This window comes from Cloeon dipterum, chromosome X (assembly GCF_949628265.1).
Source record: "Cloeon dipterum chromosome X, ieCloDipt1.1, whole genome shotgun sequence".
NCBI classification, from domain to species: domain Eukaryota; kingdom Metazoa; phylum Arthropoda; class Insecta; order Ephemeroptera; family Baetidae; genus Cloeon; species Cloeon dipterum.
Genome location: NC_088790.1, coordinates 27,923,416 through 27,942,706, shown reverse-complemented (window position 1 = coordinate 27,942,706; position 19,291 = coordinate 27,923,416). Strand labels below are relative to the sequence as shown.

General features: G+C 38.9%; 1 protein-coding gene across 2 annotated transcripts in view; it reads left to right on the top strand.

Annotated features, from left to right (window-relative positions):
- The first annotated feature begins 8,177 nt into the window (after positions 1 to 8,177).
- The window catches only part of LOC135946249 (uncharacterized), a 44,110-nt gene continuing 32,996 nt past the window's right edge, over positions 8,178 to 19,291 (top strand). For both annotated transcript variants that reach the window (XM_065494383.1, XM_065494382.1), the window contains exon 1: positions 8,178 to 8,335. In XM_065494383.1, coding sequence (XP_065350455.1) covers positions 8,287 to 8,335 — 49 coding nt within the window. In that variant the 5' untranslated portion in view covers positions 8,178 to 8,286. The remainder of the gene's footprint in view (positions 8,336 to 19,291) is intronic.

Here is a 19,291-nt window from a genome sequence, read left to right as displayed (position 1 = left end):
GAATGAAACCATAAATTACGATGTAAAGCAGTTTTCGCGATAGTTATTTTATTAATGTCTCTTACGGATCAAAATGGAGTGAAGAACTGGTTGCAAAGGAAACTGCCGAGATTTATATACGGTGCGCGTGCAGAAAAACTGTCCAATTTCGCCTCTGCTTCAAGTTCAACCCGAGCGTTTTTTCCAACTTATCGACCTCCGTGCGTCTTTTAATTTTTATGCTGCAAACGTACATTAAAAATCCATTATAATAAATTACATATAGGGCACAAAACGAGACTTCGTCGTCGGCGTCTGTAATTTTCTCCGGTATGAATTACAATGACAAAAATAATACATATACAACTGTGGCAGCAGAGTGTCATTAGTCCGCTAAGCGTCCTTTTGCTCGGCTCTCTTTTTATTTGAGTTGCTCTCTCGCTGCTTGAAATAATGGGCAGCTCTCTCTCTCTCTCTCTGCTGTTTCATGTATGTGTGCCTGCAATTCGGAGATAAAAAATTACACGTGTCTGCCGGTTGGTTTCTGGCGAGTGCTCCCACATTGGCCGTCGGCGAAATGGTGCGATTAACTAACCGCAATTATTTTTGATCCAATACGCAAACGGAGTATATACCTGCACGCACCTCTTGCCAATCAGTGGTGTGCGGTCAATGTGTATATGCTCCAAATAATCCACATTTCATGTCAATTTATTTTTTGAAAGTATGAACATTGAATAAACCGTCGAATTCTTTTTATTTATAATCTACAACTCTCCAAATAATAATTAAAACTATGAGTGTTAAAATTTATTTGGATTTCGATCTTGTATTAATTTTTGTGCTGCTTTTATGTTTATATTGTGCGCCTGTTTTTGCAGAATTGTCCGAAATTTTGGAAAAATACGTAGCCTATATCTTGACGATTCTTAGAAGGTTCCAATTCTTCACCCCTTTAAATTTGGGTTAAAATTTTGATAAAAAAAATCAATATTTTACAGCTAAAAACTGTTTTCTTCAGACACTCCAACCAACAATTTTTTTTTTAATAATTTAATCATGTTTGATTAGTCAATTTTTCTTTCAAAACCAGCCTCTTGACTTGAAGTAAAAAATACTAAATTATTATAAATCAGTAAATAAATAAAAGACGCGTTTGATGCAGTGAACTTAAATTTCGAGTACAGTTAAAATGTGGATTGTTAGTTCACGTAGTCAAAGTTTCATATTATTATCTTTATCTATATCCAAACCCATCTCAATTATTCTTTAAAAACCTTTAGCCTGTACACTAAACACATTTAATACTATTTAATTCAACCAAAATTACCAATTGTTTAGAAAATTATTTTCTCACCTTTAAGTATGGATTTGTAGGAATGAATTATATTATTTATTCAAATTGTGTATTTGAAAATTTTGATCATTGTGGCTTAATTAAAGCAATCTTTACTTTACATCAGGTTGTCGATTTTTGTAGGGACTGCACAAATTTAGGGATTTAAACATGAAAAATAAACACATTTCGCAATCTTTGTAAACTCTCTGGAGGCCTTGAAGGTTTAAAATTATAATAAATATAAATAAATTAAGCAAATACAATATTAACTATTTTTTGCACGAATTTTTAAGATATGACATGTCGGTAGATTTTATCCATCCTGTATAAAAGCACGCAGAAAGCAGTAAAAAATAGCGCGATAACAAAGTGCTTTTATTTCCAAAGGTCGATCTCGAAAAAAGACACGTACGCAATGCTTGGAGTGGTTTCCGCCGCGCTCGCGTTTGCTTCCTTTCCTGTCTCGCGAGAAAGGAATGCGCCTCGTCTCGATTCTCACAGTCGAAATTCTGGGGCGTTGCGAGGAACATGTGAAAAGAAAACACACGGCGCGGTGCTCTATGCCAAGGCCCATTTTGCGCGATAATTTTGTGCACCTTTCGGCTGACGGAATTTTTCACACGCACATATCTTGGCGCGCGCCTCTTCCATTAATTGCTGCGTTCGCGATTCATTAAAAAATAACTGCACATCGCACCGCCGCCACTGGTAATTAAATTTTAATGACGCCCTCAATGTACTGTATGAAGTACTCGACGGGTATTGAAAAATTGGCGTTCGCGCTTGAAGAATTGAAATAATTGTTATCCGCATCAAATATATATCGTTGTGATCTCCATTTACACTGTTAATTAAATAAATTCAGTGAAATTTGGATGATCCTGAGCTTTCAAAAGAGAGGCTTTACAGCAATCGATAGCAATCATGTAGCACGCTTTTTTAATCAGATGTTTCAATCATGCCATAAAAGTAAAAGAAACGAACAAATTGGGAAAAACAATTCAAATCTCGCACATACTTGTGAAATTCAAAGATTGATCAGCTCAAAATAATCGTTTAATTTTTGGGTCTTGGAAAAGGTTAAGAATCGTTTTGAAAACTGATGTCTTTAATGCCAAGAAAATATTTATAAAAGTTGCAGAAATTAAATCTGTAATTTGCTCAAATCTTTTGGTCCCGGTAAAATTGCGCAACATTCATGAAACACCCAAATATTCATTGTTGAATTAATTGTTGCCCTTTTCTTGCAACAAGGAATTCGCGTTTGGTTGTTGAAAGTTGCGCAATTTTACCGGGACCAGGAAGAAATGATTGCTTAAAACAGCGGGGACCAGATTCGTACGACGCACAGACATGGCGTCCGGTGGAGTATGGCGCGAAAAAACGCTCACATAAAAATGCGCGAAAAGAACCAATTTTTGGTCAATATTGTGACATAATTTGCATAACTTTGGGATCGTAAAAACAAACTCTTGACCCTCGTACGGCAATCCAGAGAGAGCTTTTTGTTTCCCACATTCAGACGCCATCTTGGATCTGCGCAGTGCGAACCAATTTTATCGCACATCTGGCCCCCGCTGGCTTAAAATATAATAAATGTCTTATTCCTTCTTCATTTATTTCAGCAGCAAAAAGACTAAAAAATTACAGTTTTCAGTCTGAATATTTTACAAAATTTGACTTTTGGGCCGAAACTGAAAATGGAAATTATTTTCTTTTATCTTTTCACAAATTGCCTTGTTCCATATATCAATTTTCTATTTAGAACTGCATGAGAAAAATTTTAAAGCATGAAAAATAGAAACTCAAAGCCGAAAAATCCAGTCCACCCAACTATACACTAAATAATTCCTGCCTCCAACTCTTTTCATAATCCCCTAAAAAACGATGCGTGTCAAGCAAGATTTATAAGGCCATAATCTGTCTCACTAAATTTTCAATCGGCCAACAGCGCGCGGCGATCCTTTCGATCAGTTGTGTGCTACACAGACGTAATTTTATTTGCTCAGAGCGCAGCATCAACAAATAAGGAGTCGTTCAATAAATTTATCTGGATTCATTGCTCGCCACCTATAACCGAATATACATACAACTTAGTAAGTGTGTGTGTATTATATATAAAAATATCGCGCTGGGAATGCGAACGAAGGCGCCCAGCCGTGCAAGGATGCTGCGCCAAAGATCTCTGCTCTCTCTCTCACACACATACACTCACAAAAAGCCATGTGGGCGAGCAGCAAGAGCAGCATTTTATTATTCACAGGCGAAGGGCGTGCCCCGCTTTATTTCTCTCCGCTTTTTCTTCCATCTCATTTTATGGCGCCGGACGAGAGACCGCGCAGCAGTAAAAACTTGGGTTGTCAATTCTATCTGCTAATTTGCAAAAACTAAGGCTTGAATGATATCCTTGAAATCCGCGAGAAAAATCTTAACTTGGGGTAAAAGCGAAGAAACAAAATTTCAAGGTGACATTTACTTTTCTTCTGAGCAGATATTTTTTTGTATTTATATGACATGCTAAAAAGTAAATTAGAATGAACCTGAATTTTAAGCACTCAAGAGTAAAAAGAGTAGATTTATAATTCCAGAAGAGACTATAACTTGTTTATTGAAAAATTATTTGCTATAGTGTTGATAAGTGGCCAACAATTTTTTAATTGCTGCAGGAACCACTTACCAAAATGCCCAAAATTTATATTAAAGTGGAATGATACTGGGCAACAATTGAAAATTGTTGGATGCCATAAACAATTGATCGATAAACAATTTGTTCAACAATTTGCATTAACAAAAAAGGACCTCCCTACAGTAAAAATAAAATTTTTGCCAATTTTCTGCAAAATGTACAGTGCTTGAACACATTTTCTTGGCATATTCCGATTCCTCTGGTCGAGATCTGTTCAACGGTGTAAGCCACTTGTTGGGGAAACTCTTGGTTTTGAAATTAAATCGGATTTCAAGTAAGGAGACAGCCATTACCATTTGAAAAGCACGCTAACTTTCCAGCCAATTTTCTCAAAAAATTACTGTGCTTCTTAGATCAATTTAGGCTTTAACTAAATCCTAAGGGGCGAGTTTATGCATTGGCAACAAGCATTTTCCAGGCTTTAGCAGTATCATTCCTCTTTAATATATTTTTAACATTATATTTGATTAAAATAGACAACTCTAGAGAGGCAAGGGTCCTCTGCTTTGGCGATAAAAATGGCCCATTACGCGCCACGGTCGACGAATCGATTTGCAAAAACTTTTATTTCGGTATCACCTCTCCAGCTGATTTTGTTGCAGCTTGGCGACACGCCGCCGTTCCCACGACCCGACTTCTCCGGCCGTTGTTGTTTGGAAAATATTCCGACCTTTTATACATGGTACTTATTAGCTGGCGCTTTTCGCGACGCCCACGCTTTTTGCCCTACGTGTGTGTGCGTCTTGTTCGCCGCTCGCTCGCTCGCTCTCCCATCCTTTTGTTCGCGGCTAACCAGTATCGACAGCGTGTGTGTGTGTGTACGGGTCCGTGAGCGGCGATTTATTAGCGCCTCGCGTCGCGAAACAGTCGCGGCCAGGTGATTATTCCGCTTTTACGGCGGCACATGTTGTGACACTACCAATTTCACACTTGCCGGCGTACTCATAAACACACACTAACAGAAGTACGTGTGTTTTTCTTTTGCTTTATTGTTGCTGAAAACTCCACCATTAAAGTCTCTCGTTTGGAAATTTTAATTAGGGGATTGAGGTCTGATTTTTTGTGTCATCAATTTATATAATTTGTAAGTTTAGAGAGGAACGATACTGGAAAAGCCTATGGAAAATGCTTGTTGCCAATGCATAAACTCGTGTCCCTTAGGATTCAGTTAAAGCCTAAATTGACCTAAGGAGCAGTTTAATTTTTGGAGAAAATTGGCTGGAAAGTTAGCGTGCTTTTCAAATGGTAATGGCTGTCTCCTTACTTGAAATCTGATTTTATTTCAAAACCAAGAGTTTCCCCAATAAGTGGCATACACCGTTGGACAGATCTCGACGAGAGGAATCGGAATATGCCAAGAAAATATGTTCAAGCACTCGAAATTTTGGAGAAAATTGGCAAAATTTGAATTTTCACTGTAGGAAGGTCCTTTTTTATTATTGAAAATTGTTGAACAAATTGTTTATCGGTCAATTGCTTAAGGCGTCCAACAATTTCAATAATTTTCAATTGTTGCCCAGTATCATTCCACTTTAACACTTCTTATTGCGTCCAAAAATTCAAATAATTTTCAACTTTTGCTCTTTTTAGATCCCACCTATTTGTGAACTTCGCATGTAGTACAACAATTTGTTGGGATTCTATTCAAACAACTGAGATTTAATCAGAGAAATTAATAATTATGAAATAACGAATAGGAATTCCCACTTTCAGCAAAGAAAAAACCTATATTGTTTAAAAATGAATAAATTAGATTTATTTTCAACTGTTCTGATCAGGATAAAACCAAGTTTAGTTAGTTTTTTACCCCACATGTTGAGGAGGCTATTGACTAAAAATTCTTCTTGAATACGTATAGCTTTTGTATTTTTGGACATGTTTTGACAGAAGGTCGCATTGTCCGCACATGAATGGTTTAATCTTTTAATCCCTTTTTCAGCGAGCAGGAGAACCTCAAGGCAGGCCACCCAGGACACAATAAAATTTTATTATGATGTTCTACACTAAAATCCTGTTCTATTGAAATGGAACAAATAGCATGCGGCACGAGTATATTTGTAAAAAAAAATGTCATTGTATTGTAATTGTGACAAATATATACTGCCGCTCTGTTCTGTCGGATTAATTAAGAGCAAAAGACAGCGTTACGCTCTCACGCGTTCGTCGGTCGTCGGTCGTTCTCCCCCTCGGCTGCAAATGTAGATCTTTTTCTGTTTTCCTCCAGTTTTATGGCTCGGCGCAGGATCTCTCGCGGCCAATTCTCTCAAGGGTGCGGAAGTTTGAAAGGCGATCCCGTACAGGATAGGACACGATCAAGATTTACTCTGTGCCTGCTCGCGGCGGAGGAAGCTAACGAGCGCACCTTCCAGATCAACCCCTTTTAACAAGAGCGGCGAGGATATATTGCTCTATCGCGAGAGCGCATCGCCATTCATGCCGCCGATTGTTGCTCTCGCTGCGAGTCGGAGGTCATATAATTTGGAGCAATAAAACTGTTTGATGCAACAATACTCGAGGAATTCAGTTGAAAATTGTTTTGATGTTATCGTTGATACTCTGAGCAAACAAACGAGAGAGAGAGAGAGAGAGAGAGAGAGAGAGAGAGAGAGAGAGAGAGAGAGAGAGAGAGAGAGAGAGAGAGAGAGAGAGAGAGAGAGAGAGAGAGAGAGAGAGAGAGAGAGAGAGAGAGAGAGAGAGAGAGGAAAGTCGTGATTACTGGGTTTCAACTCCTATATAGTTATCAATTATTCTTTAAATGGATAATTAGGACTCTCGAAGGTTTAACATTATGAACAAAGAAAATAGGGGGATTTGACTGTATGGATCATATATCTTAACGTACTATGTTGTCTGATAATTTAAAGTCAAATATGATTGAACTTTAATTGTTGGATGCCATAAACAATTTGTTCAACAATTTGCAATAGTAAAAAGGACCTTTCCTGCAATAAAAATTCAAACTTTGCCAATTTTCTCCAAAATTTGCAGTGCTTGAACATATTTTCTTGGCATATTCCGATTCGTCTCGTCGAGATCTGTCCAACGGTGTATGCCACTAATTGGGGGAACTCTTGGTTTTGAAATTAAATCGGATTTCAAGTAAGGAGACAGCCATTGCCATTTGAAAAGCACGCTAACTTTCGAGCCAATTTTCTAAAAAAATTAAAAAGCTTCAAAGGTCAATTTAGGCTTTAACTGAATCCTAAAGGACGAGTTTGTGCATTGGCAATATGCATTTTCCAGGCTTTTGCACTATCATTCCTCTTTAAATCATCTTTCTGCTGTTAAACAATAATGCAAAATTACAATAATTCACATCGCCGACAATTGTTGGCTCCCAACAAAAAACAGGACCGCGCTGTTGTACCGCTACAGGTGTACATTTTGTATTATATGTATTAAACTTCTTGTGTTATGAACGAGACAAATAAATAAATGAAAACCAAAACAATTTTACGTTTGTTTTTTCTCAGATGGGCACACTATCTGGGAATTCTTAACTCAAATATTAATGAAAAATGATCCAATTTTCTAGTCTACGTGTATGTGCTAATTGTCCAAATGTTTAAATTGGAAGTAAAATAGGAAAACTACCAATTATTGAGATGGAGATGTAACACGTTAAAAATTAATGTGGCTGTTTTTTAACCACTATTCGTCTCAATATATGTAAGAGAATAGCTGTGATGGACAAATATTTATAATTTTCTCTCCAGTTCTTAAAACTTAAATAGGAAACCATGATAAAAAAATAAGCAAAATTTGAAACAAATTGAAAAAAAAACATTGATTTCTGTTGGCTTTTGTATAGTTTTGTTCATTTTTTAGGTTAGTTCGTGTCGTTGCGTATATTAGCACTCCCCGCTGGCCTGCGTCTTGTAGTTTTCCTTTAACAGTGACATATTCATTTGAATAGCCTGATCGTGACCTTACTGCATTTCCTGGGATTAAAAGTATCAATACTCTCCCTGTTGGTATGCTAAATATTTTCGGATTTTACGGAAATTTATTGGTAATAAACTTTCAGGAGCGAATCTTCATTCATTATATCATAATGCCAGCGCCAGCAGCCGGCGGAATACACGCCGGTGTGGAACAGGAGAGGGGGGTATACGGTTGCGACTGCGGAGCCCGTGTGTGGCTCTCCGAGTCTCATTCATCGCCCAGGCGGCGAAGTGAACTCGCGCACGCTCATCATCGCAGTGAATATCGGTGTCCACGCGCCGGTAGTTGTTTTTGGACTTATTTCTTGGACATTGAGTAAAGAAAGGACAAGGCAACCATGTCGTTTCTGCAGCTTATTCTTCTGATCACCGGAACATTTTTCCAATGTGAGTACCATTTTTTGACGACGCTTTTCTCCACTTATATTATGAGATATGCGTTTCCTTCTATGACTCAATCATGAATGGGAATCTCTGAATATGGTGCAACATTGCCTCTTTTACTGCGAAATCGTATACATTTTCCTCTATTTTAGTAATATCGTTATTTGAATTTGTTTCACAGTTTTAAAAGGAAATTTGGAACTCTGTTTTTTGCCCAATTTTAGTATTCAAGTGAGAAATGTTGATACAAGAAAAGTTTTGATTGATCTTACTGAGTTCTGGAAAAGGAAAGCTGTTTAGACAGTATTTTTTTATTATTGTTTTACTTTTTGTTCTAAATAAAAGTGCTAAATATGGAAACTAGCTCAATTTTCGACAGAGCCAAACTGATTACGAGAAGAATATGTCCTGAAAACGAAATGAAACATATTAATAATTAAATCAGGTGTCCTCTACTAGCCTTTAAGTGCAGGAAAATCGGCCTTATTTTGTCATTTCTTAAAAAAATCAAGAAATTCGACTTTAAATTATACAGTTTCCATCGAATTTTTTTTTAAATGTAACTTCTTTCAAGGAGAGATGGAGGGAGTTCTGCGTCAGTTGGGGAATGAACCAGAGCGATGGGAAATGTTAACAAAGTAAGGTGCAATCACACAAAAATCGAAAAAGATCACGTTCGCGTCTGAATTATTGTATTTGCTCGTTGTGTTTTGTCTGGTACGGCTGGACGTGCTTCCTTTCACACACCAATCGAGCAGCCGAGCAGAATTATCAATTATTATTATGTTTTCATTACCGAGGAGGTCGACGACTTTTCTTCCCGAATCCGAAATGATGCAGCGCGCCGGGAAAGCCGCTATTTTTATTGTTTCCTTATTGAAAGCTCGGGTCACCCCGCAATTTGCATTATTCTTTTGTCTGCTTCGTTCACTCCACTTCTCAATATCAAGCGCAATGTGAAATCGAGCAAGTGCAATTGCTGTTCGAGCGAATTGTGAAGCTCTATTGAAAATAACTCTATTCGATCACGCTATACGTCGTGTTTTTGGAACTCGCACAGGAAATTAAATTGTGGAACTGTATAATAACCACATATCAGATGGGAAAAAATTAAAAATTAAAAATGTATATTTTATGATCTGAAATTTATGGTTAGTTTGCATTCGTATGGGATTTTTCAGCTACTTAAATTTAAAACATAATTGGAGCTTATTTTAGTGTGTAAAGCGGTAAATTTCAGTAGATAAATTATTAATTTCCCAATATACCTATGCAAGAGAAGTGGCATGAGTCACACTGTCAAGCAGATGGTGTTTAGGTTACAAAAGACGTAGTTCCAATTACGCTAAATGTTGTTAAGATTTATTACGGAATTTTTCGTGTAGTTGAAGTGCCACAAAACGCTCGACCCCCCGAAGTGCACGGGGGAGAGCACCGATCATGAAATAATTTGCTCTCCTTAATAACGACTCCTATACGTGGGGGAGTTTAAAAACGAGAGGCAATATTACTACACGGCGTTGTGTTAAAAAGGTCTCCATTGATGGAACATCCTTCGGAGGATCTGGACCTTTTCAATGAAACGCACCACAAAAGCATTCCTCACGCGCAACCCTCATTGAGAAAATTGAAACGAGATCCTTGGCTAGTAACTACCCCTAAGCCTGCGACAGTGTTTACGATCCCCCCTGCCACGATATAAAGTGACCCTGGTAGAGACAACGTACAAAAGATACATTTATTGCTCGCTCGCGTCTTCACAATTAAAAGAATATATGGTCCGAAGTAGAAAGTGACCCGGGACTAAAGAAAACCACTCGTAAATTTTCGTATAAAAATCAGTCACGGTCGTAAAGGGGAGAAGATGCAAACGGCGAACAATTAGAAAAGCTTCTTTTGAGCTCAAATGACTGTTCGAAAATCAGGATTCCCCGCGCCTTTTTCGGTGTCTGGTTTCAAGCGAAAAGTTTGCTGTGTGTAAATGTTGTTTGCAAAGCTCTCGGCTGTAATTTGGCGTAAGCTGCTGAATCATTATAAGAAAGAAAGGAGCGCGCTGCTCCTGCTGTTGCTCCTGCTGCCTGGGATCAAACGAGTTAAAAAAGAACTTTGCAAGTCCAGAGGTAGTTTTGCATTTCTTGTGCCACCGCGCGCGCGTGTTTGTCGCGCCTTTGTGCGGTCGCCGCATTGTGAGTCAGCAAGCACGTGCAAAAAGCGCAGAAACACAAGAGTGCGGTTTTCCACGACTCTTTTGCGTCGAAATGACAAAATGATACGAAATCTAAAAAGGAGAAGTGCGCACCTTGAACAAAAATGTTTAACTTCTTACAGTCCAGAATTATTTTTATTGTTTATTACATTTTTTTTAGATAGTACAAAAAATTGTAAAAGTACGGGAGAAAAGGCAGTACTCCTGGTGAACAATTTACGAAAACCCTGCTGTCCAGAAGGAAACTCTAAAAAAGATTTTTATCTGAGTACTTCAGACCATTTTTACTGCCCTAATTTTCCGCTGTTGAGCATCTTTGTAATTGACAGAAATTTCCATCTGATCCGCTTTTGGAATTTTAAGGAAATCATAGTGAGGATTGGACTACCGACCTTTTGGATTTCATTTTTTAACTTTAGACCGACTTACAAGTGTTTGTCCATTTAAATTATTTGTAATCCATTAATCCAAATAATTTTTCCAAAGGGTCTTTATTACATTTCTAAAAGAGGTTTAATTTTTAAAAGTGATAATACGATATTTCTATGTTTGTTATTTTTAGAAGGGGCAAAACAGATGAAAGAAACGGCTGAAACACAACTCATTTTTCCTGCGTAGAGAGACGTATTGACAGATAATTTGGATATGTATTTTTTCTCTCAGACAGCGTTTCAAGTTTAACAGACATGTGTGTTCCTAAATTGACAGCGGCTCGTATTTCAACATTAGTGACACACTCAAAGTGTCAAGACATCAGTTAACGGTTCAATCTTCCGGCTTGTGGTCTTTATCAAAAAGGTGCATATTACTACAATTTTATGCGTGCAGCGCCCCTCGGAATTTATTCTACTGTGTATATTTATCTAATCTTGGTTACACGGCAGCAGCGGCGGCGGCGGCGGCGGCTCTCTAAATGTGACAGCCAGAGAAATGAGCGCCATCAAAATAGTTTCTTTACGAGTGTTATATTTTCATTGTATCTCCAGACAGAAACTGCGGGACGAGGGTAGTGCCGCTGTCGATGCCTATCACAGCTTTATAGCGTCTTCAAAGGCCAACACCTCATCCACCAACTGCATATGCTCTTCTCTCTCTCTCTCTCGCTCGCTGTTCGTGCTCAAGTTGACAATTTGTGCACTGCGAGACCTTTCGCACCTTTGGCATGGACAAATATCACCTATTGGGGCGCGGATGCCTCTGCGCACACAAAAGGAAATGGCTAAAAGCTTGCTTTGTCCGAAAAAGGATTGCTTTTAGAGTAAACCTCAATTCTCCATCTCTCACTCAGGAATTTTATTATAATATATTTTTTCTCACACCTGGCCTTTGCATGTTTTACAATAAGGACATTTTTCTTTGATCAAATGTCGAAGGTTTCCTAAACTCTGAAGACAGCAAGTGGCAACATGTATTTTAACAAATCAAAAAATTTAATTTTAAAAAATGGCTTCGTAAAATCAATAATGATTTTCCAGACGAAGAAGTACGATTTGCTTTGAAATATTAATTTTCTTTTCAAGCTGCCAATAAAAATACGGAGCTTCTCTCAATCCTGTTGAATAATGTCTCTTTAAACATGAGTTGCAAAGGGTTACGAGAGAATCTCGCCTGTGGCACTATGTGCCAGGAGCAACTAGTGGAAGTTCACGCGAGGTTTTTCCGCTCCACTCGGCCGGCGGCCGACTGCACGCATGATGACAGATGCTGCAGCAGCGCGGAGCAAAAAGCGCTGCTCTCTCTCTCTCTCTCTACCTTCCTCTCTTTCTGATATTTTCCTGCATACAGCAGCCACCCAGTTACACTTCCTGCCTCCCTCCACTTAACCATGCGCTCTCGCCAGTGTGCCGACCGACAGACCGCACTTTTCACGAAATAATGCGTAAGCGTGGACCTTGAACCTTTTTTTGCTCAATACGGTTTTAATTTAGAACAAACGACAGTGCGGAAGGTGGCGTTTCCTTTTTCCAGGTTGATCAGGAAGTTAAATGTGTCAAATTCTGCATTTTCAGCAGTTTGAATAGTTGATATTAGATATGGAGATTCTGTAGTTAAGCAAAAAATGTCCAGAAATTCAGAAATACAATCTTATTATCCTTTTGGCTTAATTAGGTCACTTATTTTCCTATGAGAAAGAATTTAGCAAAGATCTAGGAAATTTTTAAACAAAAATGTTTCCATGAGTGAAATTTAAAACCAAATAAAACAAAATTGTTAAGAAAAGACTTTAGAAAAAAGAGTTTCTCTAAGAAACATATATTTTTTTTCGCGTATATTCCCAGTGGCCGGTCGACTTCCTCACTGCAAGAAGCAGAATCGACTTCTTTTTGAAATCGCGGACACGAGTACTTTTATCCGTGAGAGCCTTTTCATCGCATTTATTTTCACCTCTTTGAGATTGACAAGCGTAAGGCATAACAGCTATATAGCATTTCCGGCGCTCGAAAAACAAACAATACTCAATGGGCCGAGCGGAAAGAAAGAGAATCAAAGCAGCAGGAGCGACGACAACTTACTTATTTGAGAGCCCTTTGTGCCGAATCGCCGAGATTTGAATGACAAAAGGCAGCTGGCTGCTGCTAATTCTCGGTATTAGCGCCGAAGAAAAGAAAGGAGTCGTGCTGCTCTCGAAAACATTATTATTAAGGAGTGTGTGTGTGTGTGTGTGTGTGTATGCCCGAGTCTAAATTATTTTTGTTGTCCGCCGCGCAGCCTTCCGAAAATATTGAGCAGAGTCGGCGGAGCGCAACCAAAGTTTCATGCCCTGTGGTTGGACGAATTACGTTTTGTGCTGCTTCTTTTTGTGTTAAGAAGCAACGATCGGATTTATTGCTGATTGGCGTTCTTTTCTGACTTCCGTTTTGCTGACTGCTCGTCCGCGAAATACTGCCCTGCACGCAACAAATTTTCCTGCACCTCATTTCGCATCCGAAACACTAAAACGACGGAATTCAGGGCTGCTGTATATATATATATATATTCAGATCGATATACTCGGAAAAGCTCCTTCGAGGACGAGAAGCGAGCTGAGAAATGCGCCTGACCAACGAGCAGAACGGCATAGCCACACACCATGTTTTTCAAGGAAACACTGTGTTTGCGTTGAGGAAACTAATCAGCAGGCATTAACACTATTTTTGCACCAGAAGAGTCGGTTTTAGACGGATTTTAATGGTTCGTTTTGTAGTGCAAATAATTAGAAAATCTTCATACTTCTTTATTTTTTTAAGAAGGAACAGAAAATTAATTAAATTAAGATTAGATGGTCTGGTGACAATTAGAAGCTCATAAAAAACGAATTTCAAAATTAATAAGTATCTCTTATTAATTCCGGCTGTACGGGAATAAAGCACACCTGGCCAAGGAGAAAGCAGCGGCTCCAGGTGCCGGCTGCTTCACGCGAGCGTTAATCACCAGCGACCGGCAGTGCTAATGACCAGAAACAATACGAAAAATAATAACTCATATTGCCGTGTTCTATATATATATACATTTGTATTTAATTGCGCTGCGGCGAGACAATATAAAAGACCATTGAAACAATGGCTGGCTGCACAGACATTCGCCGTGAGTTATGTTGCTGATCGTTACGCTCTTTAATCAGCATCGCTTCCGGTTCAATTCCATACATTGAACCTCGCTCTCGCGATTCAGAGGCCACCCTGATCCTCTGAATGAATGCGAGAACGTTCGAGCAGCGCAGTCGTCGTCTCGCCCAGGACACACCGGGACACACGGCTCGCTTTTCGTTTTCGCGGCAGCTGCCGCGCTTGCTTACTTGCTTGCTTGCATGCGAGAAGAAAAATAACAGCCAGCCGCAGCGTAAATGGCATTCCTCGCCGCACCAGATGCGAAAAATTGATTTCGGACGGGTTTGTGTTACACTTTCGCGCAACGGCAGAAATTATTAACGTTTGTGGTGCGGAAATAGCAGTTGGTCGCGCCGCCAGTCACAAATAGTCATGATAATTTAACTGCACTCTGGAATGTGTGAAGTGGAGAATTGGCCAATTTGCTCACGAATCGTAAAATCATTTTAAACGAGGAGACATTTGGTTAGAGAATTTCACTGTTCACGATAAAAAGTTTAAATTGTAATCAAACATTTCAAAATATAGAATCGCAAGTGGGTTGTCATTTTTTTCATTTCTGGGCTCGTTGTTTAAAATAAAAAAATCACCATCTGGAGGTTTCAATATATTTTTTTTTAAATTTTCCAATTATTAAAACAGTCAGCCTATTTTCTGCAAGATTATTCATAAAAAAATTGGCACGTTTAGACACGAGTTGATTTCTAAATCCAGAAATAGGAGATGAAATATTTTGAACCATTTTTCCCTCGTCAAGTGTTGTTCTTTTCACACATTGTTCGAATGGACCAGTTCCCAAGCTATTCGGAGACTTGTATGATGGACTTTTAACCTCCTGGGGCTCAGGAATATTGTGTATATTTGATTCGTTGTCATGTTTGTCCACCCTTTGTCCACCAGCCGGATGTGTTCTATGACATCTGCCCCAAGAGTCTAATTTTCCTATTCTAAATAAAGTAAAATGAAACCTGCGCTCGTGCACGCGCATCGATCCATCCATCCATCATAAAATAAGAAAAGGGCGGGTGTAACAAAAACCACGGAGGCAGCATGCGCCCCTTTCAACCCTCGAGATCAACCCCTCCAGCTTGTTTGCGCTTGTGTCTGTCAGTCAGTCAGGTAGCCAGGTACGGCTTCTCATTTGCAGCTCAGGCAGCTGGAAGCAAAAGATGCAGTTTGATTAATTTTATATACGTATATACGTGTGCGGCTCGAAACGCCAGATGTGCGTGCGCGTTCGCGAGAAGGAGAACGAACGAACGTCTGGGCGCGTGGAATTTTTATTCACTCGCGGATATAAAAGCAAATTAAATGATTCACGGCCGCGCGATGAATGAATGGCTCTTCCTGCGGGCTAAGCAAGTCGGTCAGTTTATTGCTATTCTCTCTCATGACGAAAATTTAAGGAAAGGAATATAGAAATGAGTCTCCCGTTTTATTTCGTCACTCTGAAAGGAAAGCGTTTTTTTCTTTCTCACCTGTGAGTTTACAGCTCGGGTAGATTTATTGCTCTCATCTGGTGCACGCGGATTAATAATTCCAAATTCCAGGCGCAACGCACGTCCGCTTTTTTTAGTGGTAAAATTGCCTCGCGTCACAATATTGGATAAAAGTCAGCAGCAGGGATATAATAACAGTACTTTAATTTAAGGGGTGGCCCGCGCGGCTGCCGCGATGTTACCTTTTCATTTTTACCTGCGAAGGTGAAGCGAAAATTACTATGCGGCAGCACGTTCGTTCTCCAAAGCCGAGAATGCCGCGAGAGAGAGAGGCACCGCCTGTGCCGATCCAAAGAAAAATAATATTAAAACGATTCATTTCCGTTTTATCGCTCTTTTCTGTTGGTCAGATGGACGCTTTTACACGTGCTCGATCCAGTGGCCGTTCAGAAGGGATTTTCCATCAGCCCATTCATATTGCAACTGACAAAAATAGCTGCAGCACCTGCCCCATCTTTTATGGTGCACCTATAAAAATGAATCACGGCTATAGAGGTTGACAGGAGTGAGTGGCCCTTGTAGTCAATGAAAGAGGAATATTCGCCTGCTGAACACCGAAAATGGATGTTCATATATATTGAATTGAGGAAAACAGAGATCAACAAAAGCGGCAGGCACTTCCGCTGATGCCTACAATTGGAACGCCATTAAGCTTCAAAAGAACACCACGATCGTTTCTAAAAAGATCAGCAGCACCAAAGTGTTAGAAATAATTTCTAAGAAATTTAAAATTGTGCTCGAAGTTGCGCCACAAATTTTCCTTTTAACGGCATGAATTAAATACTCTTTTCAAAAATGTAATTTTTAATCGCCTATAACCCTGAAAAAGGCTCCCAGTTGAGCCAGCAAAGAGATTTTGGAAGGAAAAATCATGGAAATAAAAAGCCCAATTTAAATAATTACATTTTTAATTAAAAAAAAAGGAAGTAGGGGTTCCTGGAGGACAGTATAATTAATTTAAATCGCCTATCAGTTAAACAAAATCAGTCTCCACTTTCTAAAAAAAAACTCAAATCTTGATTTGAACCTTTATCTTCACACAAGGACTTTTGCATAGATAAATAATTATGTTATGCCATATGTCCAATCTCATGTGAATAATCATTATTGCCCCACTAAACTAAACCTGCCTGCTGTCTGCACTCGACAGAAATTTTGTTCCTGTGAGAAAACTGCCGGCGATCCTCCTCTCTCTTCCACTATTTTTGATCAATTCGATCGAAACAGAAACGCAAACATATGGGTTTCCCAAGGTGCAACCTGAGCCACGCAGCAATTGCGGTGGAAAGGGCGCAAAATGCTCATTTTTTGCGTTGCGGAGAAGAATGTGTGCGTCGGCAGCACGAGGAAGCGAGCGGCACAACATAATCCTGGCGCTGATTGTGAGCTCTCTCACGGTGCTGCACAAAAATCTTGCTGCATCACTTTTTTATATTCATTCAACGGCGCGATATGCCGAGCGAGGTGCTGAGGTTAGTGGGTGAAATATCAATGGATCATCAGAATTCCAACCAACACTTCCTGTCTCCTGCTGCTGCAATATGAGCTCTTTAGGCACACGCGGAGAATTTCAAGTGGAATGTTAGTGATTTTTTTTATTTAAAAAAATGAAATTTCATTAAAAGTTAACCCTAACTGACCTATTTTTTTACATTCCCTTCAGGCCAAAAGTGCCCAAAATCCAATTTTTCGAATTTTACTGGTTAAGAAGGAAATTAATTGCTTTCGGGATGAGAAAAATTATGAAAATGTAATAGTGAGAAGAAAAAAATTTGTACTTTTGAGTCTTGAAAGAATTTTTTTATTTTTTCAAAATTGCAGATTTTCAAAAGGGGTGTGTGTTTGGCCTCATTAAAATTCACCAGTTCATAGTAGCGTCAAAAACTGCCTAAATTCAGAAAGCTGATTAAATTTCCAGTTTTTTCCCACTCTCAAATTTATTATTTTCGCAAAAAATCATCTGGAAATTTCAGCTGGCCGTTACAGAAGAAGAAATTTTTGGGAAAAATCAAAATACCCAAAATTAAGTTTATTTATTTATTTTATTAAACTACAGACCGTTTAACCAGAAATAGTTTGTCAACACACAGTTTAACACTATCTTCTATCAGACACACTTTACCAGTCGCGGGGCTGCAACAAAGGCAGTCCAGTTTTTACGAGCACAATGAAAATGCGCGGTTTTTTGTCTGAAAACCAACAGGCTTTTTGTAAATGTAACCTTCACGCATCAAACGCTGACGCGCATCCGCCATGCTCTTATCTCTCGCGCTACGTAACACTCAGATTTTGATTTCAATTGAGAGATGCTGGCAGCAGCGGAATTAAATCCCCGCACCTACACGCCGTTTTAATGAATGAAAATAATGCGCGAGTGCTCAGCAGCGCAGATCGCTATTAGCCGTGGCGCAGAGAACCGGCCCGCGCACAACCAACGAACGGGTGTTCTTGTTTTAAAATTCATCACGTTGCTGCTGAATTCGTGCTAAAAATTCATTTCGGCCGTGTTAACCGACGTGCTCACAACTCACGCCTGACTTATTGCATCCTCCTTCCTCTATGACGTTTACTCGCTTTTGGGCAACAAGATTTAACGTAGCAGAAATTAATCTAGAATTCGGAATAAATTATTTCTTTAAAATTCAGCTTCCTTTCGACATTAAAAAATGAATTACGAATAACTTACTTAAAAACCTTGTTCCCAATGCACGAACTTTAATTCTTTAGGATTGACTTGAAACCAGATTAAAGTCGGTAATTTTTTAACAAGGTTGCATTCTCTTTTTACTTGAAATCTTTTTTTTAAGTGGAATGATACTGGGTAACAATTGAAAATTGTTTGAATTGTTGGATGCCATAAACAATTGATCGGTAAACAATTTGTTCAACAATTTGCAATAGTAAAAAAGGACCTTCCTACAGAAAAAAATGTAAATTTTGCCAATTTTCTCCAAAATTTCGAGTGCTTGAACATATTTTCTTGGCATATTCCGATTCCTCTCGTCGAGATCTGTCCAATTGTGTATGCCACTTATTGGGGAAACTCTTGGTTTTGAAATAAAATCGGATTTCAAGTAAGGAGACAGCCATTCCCATTTGAAAAGCACGCTAACTTTCCAGCCAATTTTCTAAAAAAAATACAACACTCCTTAGGTCAATTAAGGCTTTAACTGATTCCTAAGGGGCGAGGTTATACATTGGCAACAATAATTTTCCAGGTTTTTGCAGTATCATTCCTCTTTAAAATGAAATTGTAAATTCAAACGCTGTTTTTGTTTTCCTGACATCAGGACAATAAAAATTACGGTAACTTTTGAAGTTCGTTGTTCATTTTAAAACGGGTATGGACAAACACTTCATACCTTGCGCAGGTAATTCAATTTTTTTTTAACGCAGACAAAACATTATTTGGCGTCTGGAGCAATTAATATTCAAGCCGCCTCTAATTATAGAGGCCCCCTTATTTATGGCCGGGATTGTTTGTTGTTTATTATTGGGTCTGCGAGCCGCGCGTCTATTAATCAATACCCATCCGCTTGTAAGACCAAAAGAATAGTTAGTTAGTTAGTAAAAAAAATCCCTCTGCTGTGCGGCACACGGCGCGGCTTATCCACATTTATTTTCTATTCAGGAGCAGCCCGCCGCTTAATTTGCATGTCAGCGAAAA